This window comes from Tribolium madens, unplaced genomic scaffold (assembly GCF_015345945.1).
Source record: "Tribolium madens isolate multiple individuals breed KSU strain unplaced genomic scaffold, Tmad_KSU_1.1 Scaffold_19;HRSCAF=116;Tcas5.2_LG9, whole genome shotgun sequence".
Taxonomy (NCBI): Eukaryota; Metazoa; Arthropoda; class Insecta; order Coleoptera; family Tenebrionidae; genus Tribolium; species Tribolium madens.
This window is the reverse complement of record NW_025400983.1, coordinates 10,816,333-10,840,266: the sequence shown is the minus strand read 5'-3', so window position 1 is coordinate 10,840,266 and position 23,934 is coordinate 10,816,333. Positions and strand designations below refer to the sequence as shown.

Here is a 23,934-nt window from a genome sequence, read left to right as displayed (position 1 = left end):
CCTTTGACTAAAAAATAACTAGAAATAAATTTGTCAAACTGTCAAAGTCACTTGTCAAAAATAGTGGGCGGGGATAATTTTGGTTTTGTGGCAGATCATTAATTTATTTTTGTAAGAAAAAAATGTCTCATCAAACGGGAATTAAAGGTAATTGTAACCTAAATGGTTAAATTGTTTTTTCATTCAGTTTTGTCGAATATAACACTTGAGTAACATTTTTTCTCTCATGTGCAGCCAATGATGAATTGAAAAAGTTTCTTGGAAAGTGCAGAGATGGGAAAGTTAGAATCGTGAAAATCTCAATCGAAAATGGTAAACAAAACACTACTTTTAACAGTGATCAAATTTTTTTTTCTAGAACAATTAACTCTTGCCAGTCATAAAGAAGTGAAACATTCTTGGGATAAAGATTTTGATGCCTGTATAACACCACTAATTGAGGAAAATCAACCATGTTATCTCTTATATCGACTAGATTCAAAAAATTCGTCGGGCTATGAATGGCTTTTTATAAGTTGGTCACCTGACACGGCTCCTGTGAGACAAAAAATGTTGTATGCGTCAACTAAAGCAACCCTGAAACAGGAATTCGGGACATCACAGATTAAAGAAGAGTTGCATGGCACTATTACGGTACTGAGAAAATTTTAATTCGGCTGTTTCACTTTATTTTTTTTTTATAGAGTGATATAACTTTAAATGGATATCAGAAACACAAAAAAGCAGCTATCGCCCCTGCCCCATTAACAACAAGAGAGGAAGAACTCCAAGAAATCAGAAGAACTGAAGTTCATACTGATATAAGTGTGGACAGTAAGCAACAAACTCTAAGTGGGGTTGCGTTTCCACTAACAGAGGCCGCAAGGCAAGCTATTGTAGATATGGCCCAAGGGTCTTATGATTATTTACAATTTAAAATAAGTTAGTTGCATTTTTTACCAAAAAGACCAAGATTTTAATTGACAATTTTCAGATATTGAAGAAGAAACTATTCATTTAGTCACTGCTGAGAACCTCAGCATTGAAAAACTTCCTTCTAAAGTTCCTGCAGACAGTGGTAGATATCACTTGTACAAATTTAAGCACACTCACGAGGGTGATTATATGGAAAATATAGTATTTATATATTCAATGCCAGGGTACAATTGCCCAATAAAAGAGCGCATGTTATATTCTAGTTGTAAGAATCCGTTAACTGACACCATTACAAGTCTAGGCTTGGAAATTGTGAAAAAGGTATATATTTTTTTACTCATGTGATGAAATTGATCGAAAAATTTTAGTTGGAAATTGATTCAGGGTCTGAGTTAACTGAAGATTTCCTGTATGAGGAGATACACCCAACAAAAAATTTGCACCGTCCGAAATTTGCCAAACCAAAAGGGCCACCCAATAGAGGACCAAAACGAATGACTAAGTCTCAAAATGTGGACAATTGAAACGGCGGTTGTAATGCTTTATATAAATTATTTATTTAGTTTACATGTGCTCAACTAGGTGTTTTTATAGCTTTTTCATAACAAATATTTTTGTATTTGAAAGCTCATTGTATAAATCATGAAGTATTAACTATCAGTCGCTTTTGTGTTACATGAAATAAAATTTATCACAATTAATTATTCTAAATTTTCGATTGTTTTTCCAGATTCTCCAATTTTCTTATTGTGGTGATAGATGACTTCCCCTTCTTCCTTGGCAAGATATTCCGCCATACCCTTTTTAGAATAATTTTCTCGTTCACGTTGCCAATGGTATTGCCAATATCTAACTTCATCCATCGACATTCCTGTTAAATTTAACAAACCTAAAGTGGCACCACCCGCTATGAAGCCTAATACTGCCCCTGATCGGAAAATAAATTAATAAAATTAAACCACCTTTACAAAATATACCTAATCCGCCCCCAACTATCCAACCCCTAGGGCCCATATTCCACTTGTACAATGAACCACTACATAAGCCTGCAACTACYTATTCAAGAATGCCTGATTTTCCCCGGTACACAGAAATTCCAGTTGAAATAGCCCTAAAAATTGCATTGTTTTATAAAAAATACATGAAGCAGTCAGTCTTTTTACGTAAAAGACGTTGTAAATGTTGCAAGTCTCCAAGACCACATCCAGGCCCCCTTACCAAAACTTTTGGTAACAGCATCTTGCAATTTTTTCTATTCCAAAAAATTAAATTTCGTAAGGACACTTAAGAATTGCCATACCTTTGCTTCGAAATGATCATTAAAAGCTGTCGCTTGATTGTTTTTCAGAAAATTCACAAAAGCTACCCTACTGTGGATAACCCCGCCATAGATACCCCCCACAAATAAACTCATGCCCCCAACGTGCAAGACAGTGAGAATTTCTTTGCTAACATCACCAAAGTCACTGAAATTGAACACAATATGATTACATAGAAGCCAAACAACTGTTTCTGTACAGACTCGACCTCAAAAATCCGTTTCAATCTGTCCCAACCTGTCTCCTCTGGCAAAGTTGATAAATCCACTTTTTGTTCTGTGGGGGTTTCTTGACTTAATTTATCATAATCAATTAAATAATTAAGCGGCCAAAGGGCATTTAACGTTATAGTCGATTTTATCACTTTTCGCAACATTTTTTTTTTAAACTTGAACCAAAAAAGTTAGGTTAAATTACATAACCTTTAACCTAGGTATTTGACTTGGTGTAAAAACAGAAAACACCATAAATTTAAATTTGATGACTCGTAAAATAACACATTTTTCAATTGTTTAGTAAAACTATAATGCTTATAAAAGTATAAATTACACTAGCAAATAAAATATTCCTGCATTTATGGACAGCTTCGTTACATAACTCAAAGTTTTTACATTCCTGGCTCATTTATTGTTGTCTTCCATGTTAATATATAGTCTCACATTTTTGAGGAAAACGTCTTTAATGTGACCGCAATTAGTGTTTTGAGCTTGTTCTAAATAGGCTTCAAGGGGTTGATAAAAATCCTTGAATATATCTCCCCCTAAACGGAACTAAAACTACTTCGTAAACATCGATTTCCACGATTAAAAAAATACCTCTTCAAAAGCTCTGTAAATAGCTTGAAAAACTGGCTGTTTCTCTGAATGGAAAAATCCGCGAGAACCATGGACTACGGCCACCCCGAATTTTTCAGCAGGCTTACAAACACTCATATACATACAGTGATCAGGCCTAAAATTAAACCTACACGAATATAAATACAATTTTCCTAAAAAAAAAAAACACGATTTAATTATTTTGTACCAAATATATTGAAATTATACCAGGGTGATAATGAAAAATTATATTAATAATGTCTTGGTCACCCCATGTTATTTTTAATTTGTATTTTCTGTAAATAGGAATTACATATTCACTCCACTGAAACGCCCTCATTCTGGTTAAATTCATTAACATCACTCCAGAATTTACTCCTAAAAAATTGACGATAAATTTTAAATAAAAAAGTTTGCAGCTGTACCCAATTTTCCATAAAATGGGTGTTTGGCAAAACGATTATACCACCCAACATTTGGGTCTTCATGTTCCGGTGCTAACGCAGCCATCTGACTAGAATTCATTTTATGGAAATAGCTCCAAATATTCTCAACTGGTGTCAAAAAGAGTGTATCGGTATCCATGTACAAAAGAGAATCTACGTCTTTTAAAATATTCTAAAAAATATTTTTACAGAATAATGCAACAATTGAATAAATTATAAAGTACAGGTAAAAATAATCTCTGTGCTGCACAAGGTTTAAAAAGTTTTTTCCATTCCTCTGCATCTTTCACAGGAAAAGTTAAAGCCATAACTTTGTAAGTAAAAGCATTACTTGTCAATGTTTTCCATTCACTCAACTGAAACAAATGTGATTATAATACARCAATAAAAATTTTAAAAAATGAAGCCCACTTTTTGATTAAAACTTTCAATTAAATTATCCTCAGCAAATACAATAAAATTCAGTTTTTCCTTGCTAAATATTAGAGCAGATTTAAGCATATTTAAGGTTTCTTGAAGCCTATCTCCGCACGCAACCACAGCCACAACAATGTCATTCCTAACAAATCAATCAATTAATAAAAACATTTATTAGACATTGAAGAAATTACCGTTTAAACTCAATCCGTCCTGTTGTTACTTCATAACTTTTTGTTACTTTGTGAGATTCTTCCACATTCACGTCATCTTTGTTATTGAGTATTTTAATGCTATAGAAATAAAATATTASCAAAAGTACTGAAAACGACACACCTATTCGTAGGCATGTATACAATTTCATCTTAAAATTATGAATTTAAAACCATTTTGAAATAATTGTTTATTTTGCTCATTTGACATTGACATTACACWTTACATAGGGAGTTTAACTTTTCCCCCATTTCTAGTGACATTCTGATTTTCGGCGCCATACTTAAGTTGTCGTTTGCCTTTGGTTGTTTAAAAAGATTTAAACATTTTTGTGTAATAATTAGAAATTCCTAAATTGCAGACATTTAATTCTTTATTGTTTATAGATTTTAACAATAACCCTGGTTGTAATTTCGCTGAAAGTAACAAGTTAATAAGTGTGTATGCAGCCAACAATACACATCCTTTGCGCATGTCGGAAAAGAGGCAAAAGAGATCACAAAAACAGTGTTTACGTTCGAAAATCGATCAAATTACATTTTTATCAAACGWGTGTAATTTTTGTGAGCCACTATTTCGGTCCACTTGAGTGTAAACGTTGCCCTCACTGCAATGGAAAAGACAGAACTGTCAGATGACATCACACACACATTTGCACTATCAGACCAACACTACATGGTTCAAGTAGAAGAAATGGATGGTAAGTGGAAAATTTCGGAAAGTTTTGCGCCTTATTTTGGTGTTTGTAGACGAAACGGAGCAGCTCACGGCCGAAAACACTGACGATTCAAACCATGACCCCATTGACAAGGTTGGGGCGCCTCTCAGAGAGCAAGACAGGTTTTTACCAATTGCAAACGTCGCAAAAATCATGAAGAAAGCAATTCCAGAAACGGGAAAGGTAAATAATAAAGTACGCATTGCTTTGACTGAATTTTCTGTGTTTTTGATGCGTAATTGGGGCTGTATGTGATTGGTTTCAGATTGCTAAAGACGCCCGCGAGTGTGTACAGGAGTGTGTGTCGGAATTTATCAGTTTTATCACTAGTGAAGCGAGTGATAGGTGTTACATGGAAAAACGGAAAACTATCAATGGAGAAGACATTTTATATGCAATGAGTTCATTGGGATTTGATAATTATGTTGAACCGTTAAAACTCTACCTTCTCAAATACCGAGAGGTTTGTTGCTTAGTTGTGGACAGAAATAGTGTGTAATTGTGTTAACTTGTAGGCTGCTAAAAGCGACAAGAATTTGCAACCAAGTGAAATGACCTTTGACGAAACCTCTGAAGAGAGTTACAGTAAGGCTAAATGCGTAACTTTTGAACTGTTTTATGCTTATTAAAATTTTTTCTAGTGTGTAAAAATGAATAATGGTAATATTTTTCAGACTCAACAGTCACAAGAAACGTTATAACTGCAGAACCAGGGGGCACTGAAACGGTTATTTATACATATCAGGACACTAACATTCACCAATTCCAAATTAATTAAGTTGTAAATTTTAATATAATTTATTTTCTTATGTATATAGAGTAAGTTGCATAATATTTTTAATGAAATTTAAGTTAAGAATAAGTGTTTCATTTCGCTGATGCGCTACTTACTTGGGTTGAGGGTCTTTAAAACAAAAATACTTTTTTAGACAAATTTATTTGTTATAAACTATAACATCTACGTGGCCTTTTTGGGGACTGGTTTCCCACCCTCACGGAATCCATTACGGAAACGTCTACGCACGATTTTCAAGTGGCGAAGCCTGCCAGTTCCGGTGGTCTTCCTCCTTTTAGCCTTAATGGACCAGTTATCTAAAATAAATTGCATTAAAAACTAAACAACTAATTCTTACTGTCTTACATGATCGCAATTTGGCAGAGGGGTACCCACATTGGGCACATTTCGATTTTTGAATGTGGTACGAAGACCTACCACATCTGCGACACAAAGTATGTGTCTTATTACGACGTTTACCAAAACTGGATGTACCCTTTGTCTGTAAATTACGAAAAAGCCAATTAATTACTAACAAAAAAACAAATCGGTGTTGTCACTTCACATAACCTAACTTTATCACAAAATGGAAAAATTAAGTAAATATTTAAACACAAGCACTCATAATAGATCGCACTTCACAAAAAATGTAACAATACTGAATTTGAGAAACAGATGATTGAGATTTTTTGCGAAATTTAAAACATTTTACGTGAACCTACCATCTTTCCGATTCGGAAAACTGAAAGGATGTAAATACCTACTTTACCGGTAAACTCAATTGAGCGCTAGCGCGAAATTCGAATTTATTAAAATTTAAGTAATGAAAACTGGGAGCTTTGGCCCTCACGTCCCGAATTTTGTTTTAAACTACTGTTTCACATTTTCATAATGTTATTTGCATATAAACGGTTTAGAAATTGTAGTGTTTTCTTGTACTAGTGTTAAATTGAACCCAATAAGTTGTCTAAAAATAAAAAGCCAGCCACGACGTCGTGGTGTAAACATATAGCGCATACTTGAGTCAAAATGAACTACTAAATGGTGAAACTAAGTCACTTCTAATAAAATTAAAAAGTTCGGTTTAATATCAATCCAAGTTTTACGTTTAAAGTTGATTTATGTTGTTCCCAGGGCAGTTGGTGTGTCTCCTGTCATGTGTGTATTGTGTTTTCAAAATAAATGATTTTGTTCCTGTCAAATCGCAAGCATTTCCTCAAGAATGTGTTAGTAATAAAACGCCGAATTCTATGTATCAAATAACAAACTAGTGAATACATTTATTTTAAGCCCAAAATTGAGTGATTGTGACCCCGGTTTTGATATTTGGGAAATATGTGACTAACAGTTTATTTTTATAAAGTGATATTGTGCTTCATTATTTTATAAAAGGCGCGTTGCTGAACTTTTTGCGTATTTTTTCAAATAAAATGACGAATAGTACAAAAATCAAGACAAAACTTTATTGTGATAAGACTGTTTAAAAGAAGACAAGATGATGTTCACTGGTGGATCTCATTACAAGAAACTAACTTCCTCGAATTCGAGCAATGGACGAAGAGGGCCCCGCAAGAATGCCCAAGTAAGAAATTTTCAAAAATCGCCTCGTGTAAGCACAAAAATGCCGAATTTGAGTATAGCGAACATCCGGAACCGGGGGGAATAACGCGTTGAAATAGTTTTGTGTCATGTTTATTTTCCACTGAAAATGATAATAAACAGAGCTTGTCAAAACACTGTGAAACAAAAAATAGGCTTTAATCACCGGGGATTCACACACATTACGTAACCCGCTGCCCTTGCTTCAGAGCGACGCTCTGTTTATGAAAACATCAATTCTAATTTGAAACACGTGACTTTTACTAAACGTTATGAATAAAAATCAATCATTTTGATGATTATTTGGTTTGGCTGAAATAACTTCATTGATAATTCCTCCCAATTCAGAAATTTTGTTAGGAGAAAATTATGATTAAGGTCAGGGAAGCCCTCGAATCAGATTAAAACTACTTTGAACCAAGACMAACAAGATTTAAATAAGAACGCATAGTATAATATTGTTTCAATTTGTCTTATTTTGTGATAGAGTGATCTTGAAAATTTCATATAATGGTGCGATGGGTGAGTGTAAACGCCGTAAATTTGCTCTGTTTATTTTCTTGAAACAAATTACTTTAATCACCCTATAACAAACTGAATATTTTCCCCGATTTTATAAATACATATACGCAATTCTGTGCCAATTTCTGAATGTCAAATTTGTGCTAAAATTTTACGATGCCAAATGATACTTTAATATATTAGAGAAAAATACTGCTTGTAGTGGGTTATTTTTAGAATTTTGATTCGATTCGGGAGAATATAAAACGGTATAAATCACGACTCGTATGAATTTACACAAAATTAAATTTCCGCCGACGCAATTTCAAAATGCATTACTGATATGACTTGTTGAAATGTCGTATTTATAAAATACAAGTTTGTCTTCGCTTATTTTTCTTATTTGTAACTTTGTGAATTTTATTTCTCCAGTTATTTTTGTATTTATTTATCTTTCGTTATTCTTTATTGACAGATTTATTCCATATTTGTTTTCGCGTATTGTGAGTTTATTTAACACTGGCCAAGTGGGCACTGTTTGCAATTTTAAATGGATTATAAGGATTTTTATTGGCTATTGGGATTATAATGATTTTTATTGGCCATTGGGATGAATCAACGACAACCAAAATAACGCTATAATGTGTCTTTAATGAGGAAATAACGAAAATATTGACAAGAAATCAATTTCCAAGCAATGATGATTTTCTCTGAATTTCAAATAAGGAACTTACCTAAATATCAAGTTGTAAAAAACTTGAGCTCTCGTTGGAAAGAATGTTGTTTTTAACATTATTCCGCAAAGTTTATACAGGGGACACATCAAAATTTTTTGTACGTTATATGAGCAAAAAGTATATTATGTATACTTACAAAAAATTAATATTGTRTTTAATATTATTCTTATAGTATAGGTATACAATATGTATTTCTGTTTGAACATCTGTTATTTTATACCTGTTTCATAATATCAGATGACAATTGTAGCATAAAAATAATAGGAAAACGAGGAGAACATTTCTTAATAACTTTTTGTCGTATTTGCCACATAAAAGGCACTTTACCCTACAAAACAATAGTTTTTTTTGAAAATTTCTAAGGCATACTTGATTTTTCAACACTAAAATTATGTTAGAAATTAATCTTTGACCAAGCAAGGCTGAATCCAAAAAATAAAAATTTAAATCGAATTTTTTTTATTTTTTACAAGAGTCGTTTCACCTATCCGGCAAGAAGTTACGCATAATAATTTATATTTTAAAAAAGCATAAATTATGAGAGATCATAACATTTACTGTTTACTACGTACATAATAAACATTTGTTAATTGGCATGCATCGTTGTGTTAAATTAAAACACAGCTTATGCCTCTTATTAATAAATCTAAAAATTATATCTAGAATTTTCTGGTTTTTAGACGTGCGTGGTTCTTGTTTATCTAAACAATCTGTGAACGTTACTTGATAAAAAACATACGTTCACTAAAAGTCAAAACATAACGAATTAAATCCGGAAACCGAAATATAATATTTTGAACAAATTTCCAAATATCAAATTTGAAAATTAACACCGACAGAAGCTGGATYAGAAATATTAATAAATTCTATTTTTAGACTTCAGCATTTTAACAATCCGAAAATAAGTACTACTTAATTTGGGATCACGAGATAATGCTTTTGTTTTGAACTTTTAGTCGCCCACTGGTACATAAACAACAAAACTAGTGTAATGAATCAAATTTATTAAACAATCACACCTAATTAAGAAATGTTAATCCGTGAAATATAATAATAATCTTGTGGACATATTTCTGGATTAATTTGTGTGTAATATCTTGTATAAATAGTACAAATACCGTGTAATTGTCATTAAACTTATCACACAGAATAGTAAAACCTCTTGTTATCAAGATAAATGCTTGTGCATAACATTACTCAAATTCACTTTCATGTGTAGGGAAAATCTCGAACGTCACGTCAAGCACCGAAAGCAATCATGGTTCACAGAAATTACGAAGGTTCACTTGGTTCAAATTCAACAACTTCGTTACTAAAAAGTAGTAGTTCGATCGAATCGGATGAAGATGACTTTCAAAGGACGAGAGGAAGAGAAATTACCAGACGAAGAGGTGCAGTGAAACATCAAAGGTACTTGTTATCATATATAAAATGAATAATCTAGTTTTTTATTTTATTTTGAAGAGTACATGAGGTGAAAGGGCACAAATTCCTTGCCAAGTTTTTTCGGCAACCGACTTTTTGCGCCTTTTGTAAAGACTTTCTGTGGGGGTTTTGCAAACAGGGGTACCAATGTCAAGGTTAGTAAAACACTAGACTGAGAAAATAAACACTCATTTGTTTTTTTAGCTTGTCAAACTGCTGTACATAAACGATGCCACGATAAATTGTTAGGGAAATGTCCTGAATCAGGAAGAGAATCTGAGAGTACAATAGTAAGGTAAAACGTCTCAATTTTATTAATTTTTGATTAATTTTTTTTCTAGTATTTGAGAGAAAGGTTCAAAATTGATCTGCCACATAGATTTAAAGTTCATACTTTTATGTCTCCTACGTTTTGTGATCATTGTGGTTCGTTATTATACGGCATTTACAAACAAGGCCTAAAATGTGAAGGTAAGTTTRAATTCAAATATGTAATTCACAAAATAACGTAATCAAGGTTTTGCCAGTTAAAATTTGTATTGTTGGTTGCCTAACGCAGTTACTGTATCTAATATTCATCTAATACTGCTCAAATTTAATAAATCAAGAACAAATTGCATTTCAAATTTTTGCATTATAAATTACATTGAAACATTGAGTTATTTTTACTTTGCGTAACAAAACCTGGCGTCTACAAAAACTACAGACGCAAACAATAGATCACAAAATTTTTGGCACCCTATATTAATGGCGGGTGACGCATTATCTAAAAATTTTTGTAATTTCTATAAAAATGTGTAACGTAGTAGAAATAAATTAAATTCACTCTTCATTGATATTTTCAACCACTGTTTATAATTGTAATTGTGGCAGCGGAACAGACATTCCTTTCATCACATTGCTCTTTGATGTTACTAGATAATTACATTTAACTAATTTTGGCACTGCTAGAAGTTACAAAATAAATAGTTATATGAAAGAAATGTGCATTAGTGTTTGTTTAAATTATTGTCATTTGCAAACTGATCGAGCCTGAAGCCCAGAAAAATATTTAAACATGGATACAAATATAAAGTAAAAGAATATGCATTTTTTGGTGTTTTATTTCAGTCTCGATAGCTTTTTGCTAGTGGTAATTTATTATTTTAATGTGATTGCGATTATTTGTACATAAATAAATAAACACAATTATTAAGAAAACGGAAAATTTGTTAGTGTTTTATATAAATAATGTGTGACTTTTTTATTTACAAAAACTATTTTTTTATTATTATCAAAAATATTACTTTTGTGTATGTATTGAAAAAAACTATACACAATTTTTGTAAAATCATTCTAGGTATTTTATAATAAAGTTCAATCTTCAAGGTTTCTACTTTCTTCTTTTTAAAGTTTAATTATATTTTTGTTATTTAACTTGCGTAAACTCATTTATCAAAGTGACTTCATTGTCAAAAGAATAAAACCGCCAATGTGATAGGAGTCATAAAGCAGAGAAAAGTTATTCCAAAATCAACAGAAAACTTAACTTTTCTTTTCACTAAATTAGAATAATGAAGTTTTAATTACAGATTTGCTCGTCTCAAGTGAAGCAAAAAATGTTTTTCCTTTGCACTTTTGGCGTGAAATCAAAAATTAAAAAAAATCCTTTTGTAAACTCAATCTGGGGACATACTGTAGAAATGCCAATTTATTTTTTTAAATACAGGTGATTTTAATTGTTGTACAAAAATTCTAAGAGTTGATAGAACAGAGTACAGGTTTAAAGTCTCAAGAACTCAACTTGCCTTATCCGAATGTACAGGGCCGTTCCGTTTTTATTGTTACAAATTTAAACAGGTGATAGGATATTCAATTCTAAGACAAAAGTTTCCTATAAACATTTATCGAAAAATGCTTGGTAAGGGAGTTACACCCCCTAGAAGGGGGCTAACATGTTTTTGCTAATATTTCAGAAACCATTTAAGATAAAATTACAAAATTTGGTACAGATGATAATCTTTATACACCTAAACGAATTCAAACATCAAATGTCAAAATTTCTAATCAGGGGCGTCCGAAACTGGTGAGGTTTAGGGTAAAAAAATACTTATCTATTTTGGCTCTAGTTTCTTTAGATATGCATTGATCAAAATGTTGGTCACTTTGAACAACTGCTTTAGATTTAGGCAAATTCATTTAATTAATGTTATTATTGTTACTGTAATGTAATGTTAATTAGTTGAGGATGATTAAAAATAATGAATTTCTTGCTTTTATTATTCTGTAAATTCTGATTTATTTGAGCCAAAATAAATYGGGTATTTAAACTCCCTCAGTTTCGTACGCCCCTGATTAAAAATTTCGAAATTTGATGTTTGAATTCGTTTAGGTGTATAAAGATTATCACCTGTACCAAATTTTGTAACTTTATCTTAAATGGTTTCTGAAATATTAGCAAAAACATGTTAGCCCCCTTCCAGGGGGTGTAGCTCCCTTACTAAGCATTTTTCGATAAATYTTTATAGGAAACTTTTGTATTAGAATTGAATGTACTATCACCTGTTTAAATTTGTAACAATGAAAAAGGGAACACTCTGTATAGTTTCTGAGATATAGAGGGTACAATAAAATGAAGTTTGCATTTTTTTGAGTACATTGAGTATTTGAAAGTTTACATTTCTAGTAGTCGGTGACATTTGAGATAAGTAAGATGTATTATAAGTAATATGTCAACGATATTTTTGTTGGTGAAGTTTAAGACTTCGCATCAAATTTAAATTTGATCGGCGACTAAAACTACATCTCAGAAACTATATAAACATTTGGATAAAGTAAGCTGAGTTATATTTGCATCTTTTGATGTCCTCTATTGTCACCTCTTAAAATTTCTACACCTTTTAAAATCACCCTGTATTTTTTCAAATCATATAATTTCATATTTATTACTCACACCACCTGATTTAAATAAATTTATTAGAGAAGAAAACGAGTTTTTAATTTATCAAAGTCAACTATTTTTGCAGGATTTACCACACATGTTCAAAATYTATTTCAATCTGTCTTAATTGTTTAAAAAGTCGAGTTTTTTCATTGACTTTAATAAAAAATAAATTACAACAAAGTAATCATTTCGTTCATGTCAGAGAAGTTAAGGAATAATTTGATATTAAATCACTATTGAGGAACAGAAAATGTACCTATACTACTACTGAAATACCTAACGGTTGGCAATGCACGTTTTTTTCTCTTCTCGACACGATTTGCTACATGTTTGTTGTCACCTAACAAATAAACAGGAAAATAAACATTTAGTTATTACGAGAAAAAACAATTTATAACAGTAATCTAAAGCTAGAGTTGTTTTATAAGGAAGATCGTCTAAAATTTTGTCAACTCATAACAGTGACGATGCAGCAAATCACTCAACTGTTCTTTCAAAATAACATTGACAAAGTGAGAGAATGCAAATGTCTTGACTGAAATTTATTTTTACATCTTTACAAATATTTCCGTTTTTTGTAAATAATATTGTTGTAATGACTAATACTWATACCGTTTGTAAGATAATTTAATAATAGTCATATCTGATATTGGCAATGAAATAATGACCCACAAAACCTTAACAAATTCCGCCAGGTGTGCAAGACATTTGCAAGCTCGGACTATTAGTAGTTCTCGTTGCAACACGGTTCATTTTTCTTGTTCATCACTTAACTACTACCTACTTACCACTTACTCAATTTCAAAAGCAAAAGTTTTAACAGAATTAAGAAAAGAAGTTAATTTTGTTCGCAAAATTTTAACAAGCGTCATTTGGCTTTCGCCTCGCCAAGTCTTATTTCCTCCTTGATATAGACTCATAAAGACATTAATTTTAAAAAATGGAAACAGCTGCTTTCTTACATAAATTCAAGGCCCCAAAATAATAAATCATGGAAGACTCGGAGACAAATTATCACCTGTAGCACATTTTTCCGATCGCTTCTAAAATTATTTTAAGTCGATCAATCATCAAACTGAAATTCTCTTTGATTTGCTTTAATCGGAAAGTGTCCAAAGTAAACTTGACGTCAAAGTCGGTTTCCCTTTTGGTCTTTTTGACAAATCCCGTCTTGTATGCGGACATACAGGTGTTCGAGCTAATAAAGTGTAGCCGAGCTTTCCAACGTCACAGTTTCCACGATAAAAATAGGAATTGTTTGGCATCACCGCTAAGAAATCTGCCAGTTTAGCATTCGGTGCTTGTAGGTGCGGGAGTTCATCCGAAAATTTCGCTGGAATTCGACAAAACACACATTTGTTGTGAAACGAGCGATTCTTATTTATTTGGGTGGCGTAAGACGAGACTTCGGTGCACGTGGAATGAACTCATCGAACAGGTAGCAAATAAATTGGCTCACGTCTGAATTGTATTGATCACGTGTTTTTATCTTAATTGGTCGATTAATTATACCGAAATGCCGTACTATTCGGAACTTGGAATATATATGAGTCCTACTAGTAGTTACACGGGCTCATACATACCTGGTCCTTATTCCAARCATTCCTCTTTATTAGCCTCAAATTTCACTAGACCTCCTCCTTCCTTGCTCAAACCGCGAAATTTTAGAGGGTACAAACCTCTACTATCGACTATCAACGAAAACCAGTCGCCTCTAAGAAGATTCAATTCGCCAAAATTGAGAGGTCATACTTCGCCTAAAGTTATAGTGCCTAAACCCATTAAAATAAACACAGCTGATATTGACGTTTCTGTGAACAAATACAGAAAATATGAACGGCCTAAACCTATACAAGATAAAATTGAAAGAAAATCACCAAGTCCAAATGACAATCTAGAAAGTCCAAGAAGCTCAGAAAAAGAAGCAAAACCCAACAAAATAATCAGAAGGGACAGACCAACGGTACGTCTTCACACCGTCCACTCTGACATGATATCACCAGACAATGGTACAAATATCAAAAGTTGGAGGGACAATTTTGAACCAGAAGAATTGAAAACTGAAGAGAAGAAGCCAAAAAAGACACCCGGTGAGCTTCTAAAAGAGAAATTTTTGATTCGTAGCCGCGAAGATATCTTCAAAGCACCGGAAAAGAAGGTGAGTAGACGAGCATCGAAAAAATCAAACGTTCAAAAAACACCAAGTTTTCACGACATTTGTCAAGCTATCACCACCGACCAAATCGATGAGGAGTTAAATCCTGGCCAACCTATCGAAATACAGAGACGACAGAGTCGACAATTTTCAAGTGAAAATCTTCTCAAAGACTTGAGACGGAATTCTGCTGATTTGAGTAACGATGTTYAGCTTATMAATCGACGAAATGCTGAAGTTTCTGATACCCGTGGAAGCGTCAAACGGAAGAAGAAACTGACTAAGAAGAAATCCAACGAGAAAGTTGTCTTAACTGAAGTTGAAGGTAACAAATCGCAACTTCAGAGAAGACCAACTCAGAAGAAAATTCGCCGGACTTCTACCAGTAGCAGTGTAGGGAGTGATATTGTCGATATTAATCCTGAGACTGAAAAAGCTTATCAAGAAGCAATTCGTGATATTTCTCAGGTTGAGATTGAAAACATAAAAATTAAACCTAAACCTATAATTACCGCAACAATTGATGTTGAAGAGAAACCAACCTTGAAGGTGGTTGTAGATGAGATTGAGGTGGTGGAGTCGCCAAAGCCTAAAAAGAGTAATAAATTTAAATTTAATGTGATTGTTGAGGAGATTGACGAAGCAAAGCGAAAGTCAATGAAGAAATTTCAATCTAAAGTTGAAGAAAAAGTGCACGTTCCAAAGGCTAAGGAACCATTGGTTTCGAATATTTTGAGGAAGAATAGCAATGCGCATCTTGGACACATTTTGGAAGAACAGCCCAAAGAAGCAGAAGAGATTTTTCCCAAGATTGTACCTAAAAATGAAGAAAAGATAATCGCTGTGAAGAAGAGTGACAGTATTGAAAAAATGACAAACGAAAATATTGAAACACTTAAAAAAAGTCAGAATGAAGCACTGTCGAAGCAAATCTCTGTAAAAAAACTTGAAGTTGGGACAATTTTGAAGAAAGAGAATTCAGAAAAASAAAATACAAATGAATCTACTGTAAAACAYTTGACCCAAGTGGAAAAAATAGAACCTAATCAAATTCGAAAAACTGCAAGTGATGATAAAGTTTTAGTTGATAAAACTAAAGAAGAGTTAGAAAACCAAACCAAAACTTCTGGTAACAGTAATCAACTAAAACAATCTTCTAGTGAACAAAACATGAAAATGAAAAGTGAAGAAACGAAAAAAATTTCTGCTGAAGTGCTACAAAACCAAAATAAAACTTGTGTTAAAGTTGAAGATGAAATTAAAGTATCTGAACCACAATTAGTTGGCCCAAAAATTGCTGCCGATATGAAGAAAAATGAAGATTTACCTAAAGTAAATATAACCGAAAAGATGAGTCAAGGCAACAACACGGTAGAAAAACCAAAAGAAGAGAGAAGATCAAAAGCTGTGAAGAAAGATTCGAGTCTTGAAAAGATAAAAATTGAAAAGGAAGGAAAACCTAAAGAAGATGAGGAATCAACGGCTGTGAAGAAAGTTGAAGCTCAACTAAAGAAAGATTCGAGTTTTGACAAGATGAAAAACGACAAAGTAGAAAAACCAAAAGAAGTTGAAAAATTAATGGCTGCGAAGAAATTTGAACTTCAGTTGAAGAAAGATTCGAGTCTTGAACAATTAAAAAGTGACAAAGTGAGTGAAAAAGTTGAAATTAAAAGTTGTTCTATTGTTGATAAATCTAACGCTATTTTAATGAAAGAAAAATCGGATAAAAATTTGGTAAACAAAGATAAAGAACTTACAAAGATCTTACCAAAGCTTGATAATAAGGAAACAACTCAAAATGCAACCAAAGCACCAGAAAGTCCTAAAACTCTTAAACCAAGCTTAAAGAAAATTCAGGATGGACAAGTGAAAAAATCAAACAGTGTTCAAATAATCGAAGAAATGAAGCAAAAGGTTGGACCAGAAAGTCCCAAAACTCCTAAACCAAGCGTGAATAAATCTCAAGAAACATTGAATAAGTCAAACTCTGTTCAAAAAATTGAAGAAACGAAAAAAGAAAATGAAGAAGAAAATTTTTGGGCCGTAATTGGACCCCGTGAAAGTGTCTACACTTCTCCCCGAAAGCCTCTAACTTCAAAAGAAACCCTTGAACCTCAAAAGAAAGAAGAAAAGGAAGAACCTGCCGCAGACGAGTTAACCCCTGTCAAACCAATGCCTTCAAAACGGTCATTGGTTAACAAAGCCAATAAAGACGACCCGGATTTGGAAGTATTTATCCCACCCCCGGAGCCCGAACCGGAACCAGAGCCGGAACCTCAACCCGAACCCACCTTCGTCCCTCTCCAATCCAACCGTTTGTCCCAATTCATGCATCCGTTTAAAAAACCCGAACAATTCGATGAGTGTCCCGTCGAGATTTACGCAACCCCAAAAGTAATCCGTCATAGACATTATCCGCGACCGCGGCATCCGCCCCCTCCGGTTGAAAAATCAGACAGTGAAGAAGAAGAAGAAGAAGAAAGTGAAGAAGAAACAACGTCAAGTGAAGAAACGTCATCTGATGATGAATATGACGTCAARGTGGTGTATGGCAATAACAAAGTTGGTGCAAGTACGTCTTCCAATGACTCTGGCTTTGATTCGGGCGTCCCTGGCAGCAGAAATAAGGGTTAGAGCAGTTTCAACCTTTATTCTGTTACAAGAAACTAACCGAAACTAACTGAAATTAACTGTGAAGACGTCAATGACAGGAAATTCATAATAAATCGTAATACTGTGTCATTCGCATTTAATTTTAACTGTTTTACAGCCTTGGCGTGGTTAAAATTAACAAACTTTGTCATTGTTTTGGTTTTATTGTCAGTGTGAAGGACACTTTAATAGATCAATCTAACTATTTTTTTCTTTATTGCGAATTTGATATTATTGACTAGCATTAAGCGCAATTTAGATCTAAAAATAAACACCCTAATTATCTTGAATAATAATGTTTGAACGCAAGCGAGACCACATGGATGTGAATCACGACTTAAATAAGAACATTTCGGATTTATGCATGGCTCTTATCTCATTAATTATTCTTTTTTGGCTTTAAATGCCATTTATCAAAATACTAGAAAACAACCTGTCGAATTATAAATAGAAAAAGGCAAATATTGATATTTAAAAGCGAAACTCATCTTATTTCATGCACTATAATTTTTGGAAAGTGCAACAAACTGGCAAAACGTTGATTTAACAATTACTTTAATTCTAATCCGATTTGTTCTGTACACAGACTGTGATGTAAACTGTCATAAGAAATGCGAGAAACTGACTGCCAATTTGTGTGGAGTTAATCAAAAACTTATTGTCGAAGCCATCGAATCCGTACGAAAAGGTAGGTTTTTAACATTTTAAACAAAAATAAATAATTAAAAGGCAAATTAAAATATAGCGAATTTTTTTATATTTTTTAACTTTGTTAAAAGAAGAGACTACAACTAATTGGAAAAAATAACAATAAAAAGAAATGAAAACGTATTATAATTAAGAAAATCAGAAACGAAGTGAAGTGATTAATAAATTTATTTTTCTTTTTTTAAAATGCAAATTTCCGAAAAAACGTAATATTAGGATAAATATTTTACTTTTTAATAATTTACATTTAATTTAAAATAGATGATACTTAAAAAACTTATACATTATAGTAAACGAACTACACGCGGTGATTTAAAAGGGTCGTATATTATACAAGGTGATTCTTAAATAGACCGACAAAATATTATCCTTGGAAGTATCAAATGAGAACATGCTGGAAAAAATATTGAAAGAGTTCTTTGTTTAACCGTTCTCCAAATAAAATTTATTAAAGTTATTTTTGAGGTAAAGCGTACGCCACTGATGTGTTCGTAAATAGTATTAGCACAGGTAGTGGAAACCATGGTATTAATTTGATCAAAATGTACTTGATCATTGCAACAATTCATAAACGCCGTAAGTGGCACGGATCAAGGGGGTTTTACCCCTAAAAAATATAAACGTAAAAAGGGTACAGTTTGTCTCCATTTATACTTAAGAAGCTGTGATAAAATTTTGTCGGTCTATTTAAGAATCACCCTGTATAACCGCTTATATGGTAATAAGAAAACGTTGAAAGAAACGCAAATTCGCTTTAAAAAAATTTTTACGTCGCGTTTTAAAAATATGAATATACTTCTAAAATGGCAACGCTGCAGTACATTTTGGAATATTTATTTTATGTCTGTACTCAATAATTTGAAACATTGGTTACTGTAGAAACCAACAAATTTTTCATGTGTTGTTGCCAAATTTACCCCTTCAGAAAATCTCCACTTTTCAAAAAGATTTTTTTTGTATACGCTCCCGAAAACAGCTGTTTTAGGGACTCATTTGAGTCCCTAAAATGAGTCTTTTCCGGAGTCAATAAAATAGTACGCAAAACGGTTWTTTGAGGTACTCAGTCCCCAAAAACAGTTTTTGCGGACTAAAAAATATAATTTGTTACTATGTTAACGAAATTTTCTTAATTAGTAAGAGGTGTGAATTCGTGTTTTAGGAGCTTTAACAAAAAATCTTGTATGCACCACGTACGCAAAAGGTTTTAGGTAACTCCTCCCATTAATTACGATTCGTCCCCTAAAACCCCATTTTGCGTACTTGAGTATAATCATTCAAATGACCTTTTCTAAATCACATTGTATATTTTAAGTATTGAAAACTCGGAAATGACATAATTACGTTCTCTAACAAGATTCATGATTACTAACATCTGGATTTATAATCCGGGAAGTGCTTTTGGAAAACACCTTCTGTTATTTGTATCTGACAACAGTGATGAAGTAAAAAATAGTTTCTAAAAATAATAATTGATGCAGCTTTCATACATAAAAACTAAACGTATTGCGTGAAAATTATATGTTTTTTTTTAATTTAAAACTGAGCTATTTGTCGTCCTTAAAAATCTTTCGTCTTGTTAATTTTTTACATCAGGACATCTGTTTATCATATTTTTCATATTTATTTTTAAATTATTATTAGGAACGGATTTTTATAATGAATATGACAATCTGAATTAAATAATTTATAATCTAGTAAATTAAAAGTAAACTTTCCTGCAGCACATTTTTTAATTGATTCCTACTACGAAATATTAGTATATTTGTTCCAATTTTTTATTAAAAATTGTCAAGAAGAAATCCAGTCAAACTGTCCATTTAAAAGTATAATTCTTTATCTTTAAGATTTACTTTTTACTCATTTTATCATTAAGAAAATTATAATTTCAAAGTATATTAACGTGTTTAGCAGTCATTTGTAACGATATAAATAATATTTTTTTTAGTGGAGATTGATACTTGAATGAACATTATATTTTCCACTTCATTCACGCAGTTTATTTTTTTGATTGATTATTTCCTCAGGTCTCATTGGTGCGAATGCAAAACGTCATTCACTGTTGATATATGGTTGATTATGATTGACGTTTCTAGTTCTTAAACTAATAACAAGTAAACAAAAATTCTATTTAAAACATTCAAACAATTTTCTGCTATATTTATGACATTTTAACAAATTACATTTTTGAAAATACTTGAATTGTGATTACCATTTCTGCCAATTATAACAATCTCAACTATGATTTTGACGTTTACAAAGATGAACGCATGTGATTTTGGCTTACAAAATTGTTTTAAAAATAAATTAAGGTATAGAAATAGACGATAATCGTAACGAGACACGTGTTTCGGAGACAAACTGATTCGATACAAGTACAGCGACTCCAAAAAAATCCGATTTTTTTATAAGAAGAAACAGATGTGTAAATCTGAAACAAACCGCCTTTGTTTTGGAAATATTATGATTCATTAAATTGGATCCAATTCAATTTTTTTTTAATCGGGGAATTTGCAAAGGTTATTTGGAGGAGCGGAAGCAAATAATACCTGGTATTAAAAGTTTGTAGAAAAATAAACATTAAAGTAACATTTTATCGGCTTGAAATAAAATTGGATTTCCTGAATTTCCTTTAAATACGTTTATTAAAACTACATGACATTAAACGTGGCCATAATGCTCTTGGCACGCTCACCAATGGCATTTTATTTATACGATTGTATTTACCGAACAACTCAGGTATTATTTTCGCAGACAATACACCGGAATTTTGGCTCGGGTTTTCATAAATACTATACTCAGAATGCATAATTCGTGTTATTGTCTTTGCTGATTTTCTAGGTAGGTGTAAAAAGATAAAAATAAATCAGTGACTGCCTCGGTGGTTACACAGACGAGGATCTGTTCCATCGTACATTATTTGGCACTTAATACCAAGTATTTTTAGAGGAATATACGTCATAATAATAATATACTTTGATAATATGTGCAGTATGTACATTTTTTTTTTGGTCAAAACCATAATTTTTTAATGAAATTTTTTATATTCTTTAAAATAGATCAAGTCATGTGAAAAACTGTTTTATTATTAGAAATTATAGTTAGCTTTAATTTACTTTGTAATAGCCAAATTTTTGGGTGAGTTGGAATTAAAATAAGTTCAGGCGAATTTTCTGGTAATTTTTATTTTACATCTGTCTTTTTCACTATTTGTATTTATAGGCTTAACAGTTTATCGTGGGTGTAACAGCAATGACGTACAAGTATTTATCTCAACTGGCAACTACACAATTATTGTAACCAGATTCATTTTATTACAGTTTAACAGTACAATCAACTGTTAGAATAATCTGGTGAACAACCGATAAACATTGATTAATAGTTATTTTTAAGTGTGCGAAACGACTGTTTTTTTAAGCAAAAATATGCCGCTTGAGACCAAAAGTCAAAACAAAAAAGCATGTGAACGTTAAAAAATATCAATATTGCACACATAATGTAAACAACGTTTTTTTACAATATTTAATTTAATTATTCAAAATACTTCACGCACTGTTTTAAATTTATAGCCCATAACAAAAAATGGCTTCACGATTGTGTAAAAAATATTTTTGAGTCATAAAAATATTTTTTTATAGAAAAAGTAGTTACTGATGTTTTCAAAATCATTTCAAAAATGGGTCGTTTGTAAGTGTGACAAATTCGGTTTTTTTGACCCTTGATAAAATACCAGGTTGGCGTAGCTCAGATGGTAGAGCGTTTGCTTAGCATAGGAGAGGTACTGGGATCGACACCTGGCGCCTTCAATGTTGTGGAAAAAATAAAGTAATTATTTTTTTTAGATGTGATAAAAAACAGTAATGAAATTTTTTGTCTATTGTGCCTAATTTTTATTAAGGAAAAACAGTAATTGAATTTGTAACGTAAATGATTGCTAAGGCATAACCCGGCGCATCCACCATTAGTATCGCCTACGTAGTATAGTAGTACGAATTTATTTTAAAATTTGAAAATCTAAATCTAAACAGAAGTTCAGAAGTTACGTCACTGTGTTTTTAAGAGTGGTATATACTATAAAAATAAAAAACTAAGTTGATCATACTACGAGTTTTTCTTCTCTTCACTCTTTCGCAGAGTACACTTTGATAAGTAAACATTTTTCTAACTTGTCGTTTTCAATTTTTTATAAAACGTGATAAATACAGGTATATTCAAAAGAGACCTGGAAATGAAATTTTTCCCAATATAAATTCGGTTCTGGTTGTTAATTATCAGTTTGACAATACCCATCAAAAATATTTCTATCAATGTCAATTTACACCAACTTGTGCCGCATTTAAGTGAAGCCAAAATTGTTCACCTGGAAAATGTTAGGAAAACTATGAATTTAGCGGCAGAATCTAGAGTGGGAAAAATACCATCGAAAGGATTAATAAAAAGTGGGTAAATGAGCTTACCGTGAAACGCAAGGTGGGTTTGGGATGCCCTAAAAGTACAAATAATTAACTATTAAGTTGTTCAGTTCGTTACTAAATTCGAAAATATAATTTGTTTAAATATAACTTATTTATTTTTTAACTGACACCATCAAAATATTTTAACTTATTTTTAATAAAACACGTTCACACCATGGAAAAATTGAAAAAAAAACTCTAAAATTTTTGACATATCCCGTTTTTTTAATATAGCTGTATGTAATTGATTTTTGACAAAAAATGTAGGAAAATTTATCTCAATAAAATAATACTCAAAAAACAATTAAAAACAAAACATGAACTAAGAAATTATTAGCATGCTATTATAAAATTTATTAGCGTCAGTTAGTCAGAAAGATATGTTAAAAAATAATAGAAAAATAAAAAAGGGCATACGAGTTGTCGACAAAGGTACCAAAATGCGCTGCCAACAAAGAATTTTCGCCTCGATTTTCCCGATGATTCGACTTGGATCTATCGACATGGAATGGCCTTGATTATCATCAAAAAGCAGTTTTTGCCTAAAATTCAGTAAATTCTTAAAAACATTCAAAGCTTATCAATCGAAGATTGTTAATATTAAGAAGTAGGTATTTATGTACTGACAATTATAAATAAAAATGTTGCCAATTCAACTAATATTTTTTGTTATCCAGTATAGTGCCATATAATTTTTGCAACATGATTTACGGGTATTTTAGGGTTGCAAAGCACTTTGTGGTTACACTCAATAATTAGTCTAATAAACWAGGTACCTACTAGTAATTCATGTGAAATCAAATTTTTGTCTATTACTTTTTTTAGTTAATTCTGAATATCAAGTTTAATCTATCTTGGTTACATTTAAAAAATTTAAAAAAAATTAAAAAAGGTTTCTGTTATTCATTTCACTTTTAATCTAGATTTGAAATAACAGACTCTCACTTTCTATAGCACAGTTTACGCCTAAATAAGTGAAAGCGGCCACGCCTGGTATATTATGTAAACTGGTCCTATAAATTTAGGCCATAATTTTTTTGATTTTTTAATGAGACAAGTGATAAAGTACAGGGGGCGTAGCTCAGATGGTAGAGCGCTCGCTTAGCATGCGAGAGGTACCGGGATCGATACCCGGCGCCTCCAGTTTTTTTTCCAAAAATATTTG

The 23,934-nt window shown here is 31.9% G+C and overlaps 6 protein-coding genes and 1 non-coding gene across 13 annotated transcripts in view; 4 read left to right on the top strand and 3 right to left on the bottom strand.

Annotated features, from left to right (window-relative positions):
• The first annotated feature begins 20 nt into the window (after positions 1 to 20).
• On the top strand, positions 21 to 1,616 carry LOC123015859 (twinfilin). The gene is made up of 6 exons (XM_044415890.1): positions 21 to 147; positions 235 to 312; positions 359 to 633; positions 684 to 921; positions 974 to 1,236; positions 1,284 to 1,616. Exons 1-6 carry the CDS (start codon positions 123 to 125, stop codon positions 1,437 to 1,439), a joined length of 1,035 nt encoding a protein of 344 aa, XP_044271825.1. The 5' UTR covers positions 21 to 122; the 3' UTR covers positions 1,440 to 1,616.
• On the bottom strand, positions 1,448 to 2,661 carry LOC123015860 (RPII140-upstream gene protein). Its single transcript, XM_044415891.1, is given in 5 exon segments — positions 1,448 to 1,843; positions 1,893 to 2,026; positions 2,079 to 2,167; positions 2,216 to 2,381; positions 2,438 to 2,661. Coding segments are annotated over 5 exon segments (789 nt in total). The 5' UTR covers positions 2,611 to 2,661; the 3' UTR covers positions 1,448 to 1,616.
• Positions 2,662 to 2,728: 67 nt separating this feature from the next.
• On the bottom strand, positions 2,729 to 4,372 carry LOC123015858 (glucoside xylosyltransferase 2). The gene is made up of 7 exons (XM_044415888.1): positions 4,107 to 4,372; positions 3,907 to 4,054; positions 3,720 to 3,851; positions 3,475 to 3,667; positions 3,278 to 3,427; positions 3,050 to 3,222; positions 2,729 to 3,004 (listed from the first exon to the last, which is right to left on the bottom strand). The coding sequence occupies exons 1-7, from the start codon at positions 4,274 to 4,276 to the stop codon at positions 2,855 to 2,857; spliced, it is 1,116 nt and encodes a 371-aa protein (XP_044271823.1). The 5' UTR covers positions 4,277 to 4,372; the 3' UTR covers positions 2,729 to 2,854.
• A 213-nt stretch (positions 4,373 to 4,585) lies between these two features.
• On the top strand, positions 4,586 to 5,699 carry LOC123015861 (nuclear transcription factor Y subunit B-4). 3 transcript variants are annotated; one of them, XM_044415892.1, is made up of 5 exons: positions 4,586 to 4,825; positions 4,875 to 5,038; positions 5,109 to 5,306; positions 5,359 to 5,428; positions 5,518 to 5,699. In XM_044415892.1, the coding sequence occupies exons 1-5, from the start codon at positions 4,738 to 4,740 to the stop codon at positions 5,619 to 5,621; spliced, it is 624 nt and encodes a 207-aa protein (XP_044271827.1). In that variant the 5' UTR covers positions 4,586 to 4,737; the 3' UTR covers positions 5,622 to 5,699. The 3 variants fall into 3 exon arrangements, with proteins under 3 accessions (XP_044271827.1, XP_044271829.1, XP_044271828.1); XM_044415894.1 differs by having other exon boundaries at positions 5,485 to 5,699; XM_044415893.1 differs by having other exon boundaries at positions 4,587 to 4,825; positions 4,875 to 5,026.
• Positions 5,700 to 5,750: 51 nt separating this feature from the next.
• Positions 5,751 to 6,459, bottom strand: LOC123015863 (60S ribosomal protein L37). The gene is made up of 3 exons (XM_044415896.1): positions 6,341 to 6,459; positions 5,985 to 6,120; positions 5,751 to 5,935 (listed from the first exon to the last, which is right to left on the bottom strand). The coding sequence occupies exons 1-3, from the start codon at positions 6,341 to 6,343 to the stop codon at positions 5,802 to 5,804; spliced, it is 273 nt and encodes a 90-aa protein (XP_044271831.1). The 5' UTR covers positions 6,344 to 6,459; the 3' UTR covers positions 5,751 to 5,801.
• A 198-nt stretch (positions 6,460 to 6,657) lies between these two features.
• LOC123015849 (putative protein kinase C delta type homolog) overlaps positions 6,658 to 23,934 on the top strand; it is a 20,913-nt gene continuing 3,636 nt past the window's right edge. The window contains exons 1-6 of one of the 5 annotated variants that reach the window (XM_044415875.1): positions 6,658 to 7,200; positions 9,675 to 9,865; positions 9,920 to 10,035; positions 10,085 to 10,170; positions 10,222 to 10,351; positions 18,197 to 18,298. In XM_044415875.1, coding sequence (XP_044271810.1) covers positions 7,114 to 7,200; positions 9,675 to 9,865; positions 9,920 to 10,035; positions 10,085 to 10,170; positions 10,222 to 10,351; positions 18,197 to 18,298 — 712 coding nt within the window. In that variant the 5' untranslated portion in view covers positions 6,658 to 7,113. Of the gene's footprint in view, positions 7,228 to 9,674; positions 9,866 to 9,919; positions 10,036 to 10,084; positions 10,171 to 10,221; positions 10,352 to 14,118; positions 17,588 to 18,196; positions 18,299 to 23,934 lie in introns of those variants that run through there. The other 4 variants (XM_044415874.1, XM_044415871.1, XM_044415873.1 and 1 more) reach the window with 4 other exon arrangements.
• Positions 23,840 to 23,912, top strand: Trnaa-agc. The gene has a single exon. It is a non-coding gene; the product is annotated as a tRNA-Ala (tRNA).

What these genes read in the sequence shown, in the direction of transcription:
- LOC123015861 (XM_044415892.1), top strand. Translation starts at nt 4,738, where the DNA reads ATGGAAAAGACAGAACTGTCAGATGACATCACACACACATTTGCACTA. An exon ending in TCAAGTAGAAGAAATGGATG is followed by an intron (nt 4,826 to 4,874) that starts GTAAGTGGAAAA and finishes TGGTGTTTGTAG; the next exon opens with ACGAAACGGAGCAGCTCACG. An exon ending in AACCTCTGAAGAGAGTTACA is followed by an intron (nt 5,429 to 5,517) that starts GTAAGGCTAAAT and finishes AATATTTTTCAG; the next exon opens with ACTCAACAGTCACAAGAAAC.
- LOC123015859 (XM_044415890.1), top strand. Translation starts at nt 123, where the DNA reads ATGTCTCATCAAACGGGAATTAAAG. An exon ending in TCATCAAACGGGAATTAAAG is followed by an intron (nt 148 to 234) that starts GTAATTGTAACC and finishes TCTCATGTGCAG; the next exon opens with CCAATGATGAATTGAAAAAG. An exon ending in GAAAATCTCAATCGAAAATG is followed by an intron (nt 313 to 358) that starts GTAAACAAAACA and finishes TTTTTTTTCTAG; the next exon opens with AACAATTAACTCTTGCCAGT.
- LOC123015863 (XM_044415896.1), bottom strand. An exon ending in CTCTGCCAAATTGCGATCAT is followed by an intron (nt 5,936 to 5,984) that starts GTAAGACAGTAA and finishes AATTTATTTTAG; the next exon opens with ATAACTGGTCCATTAAGGCT.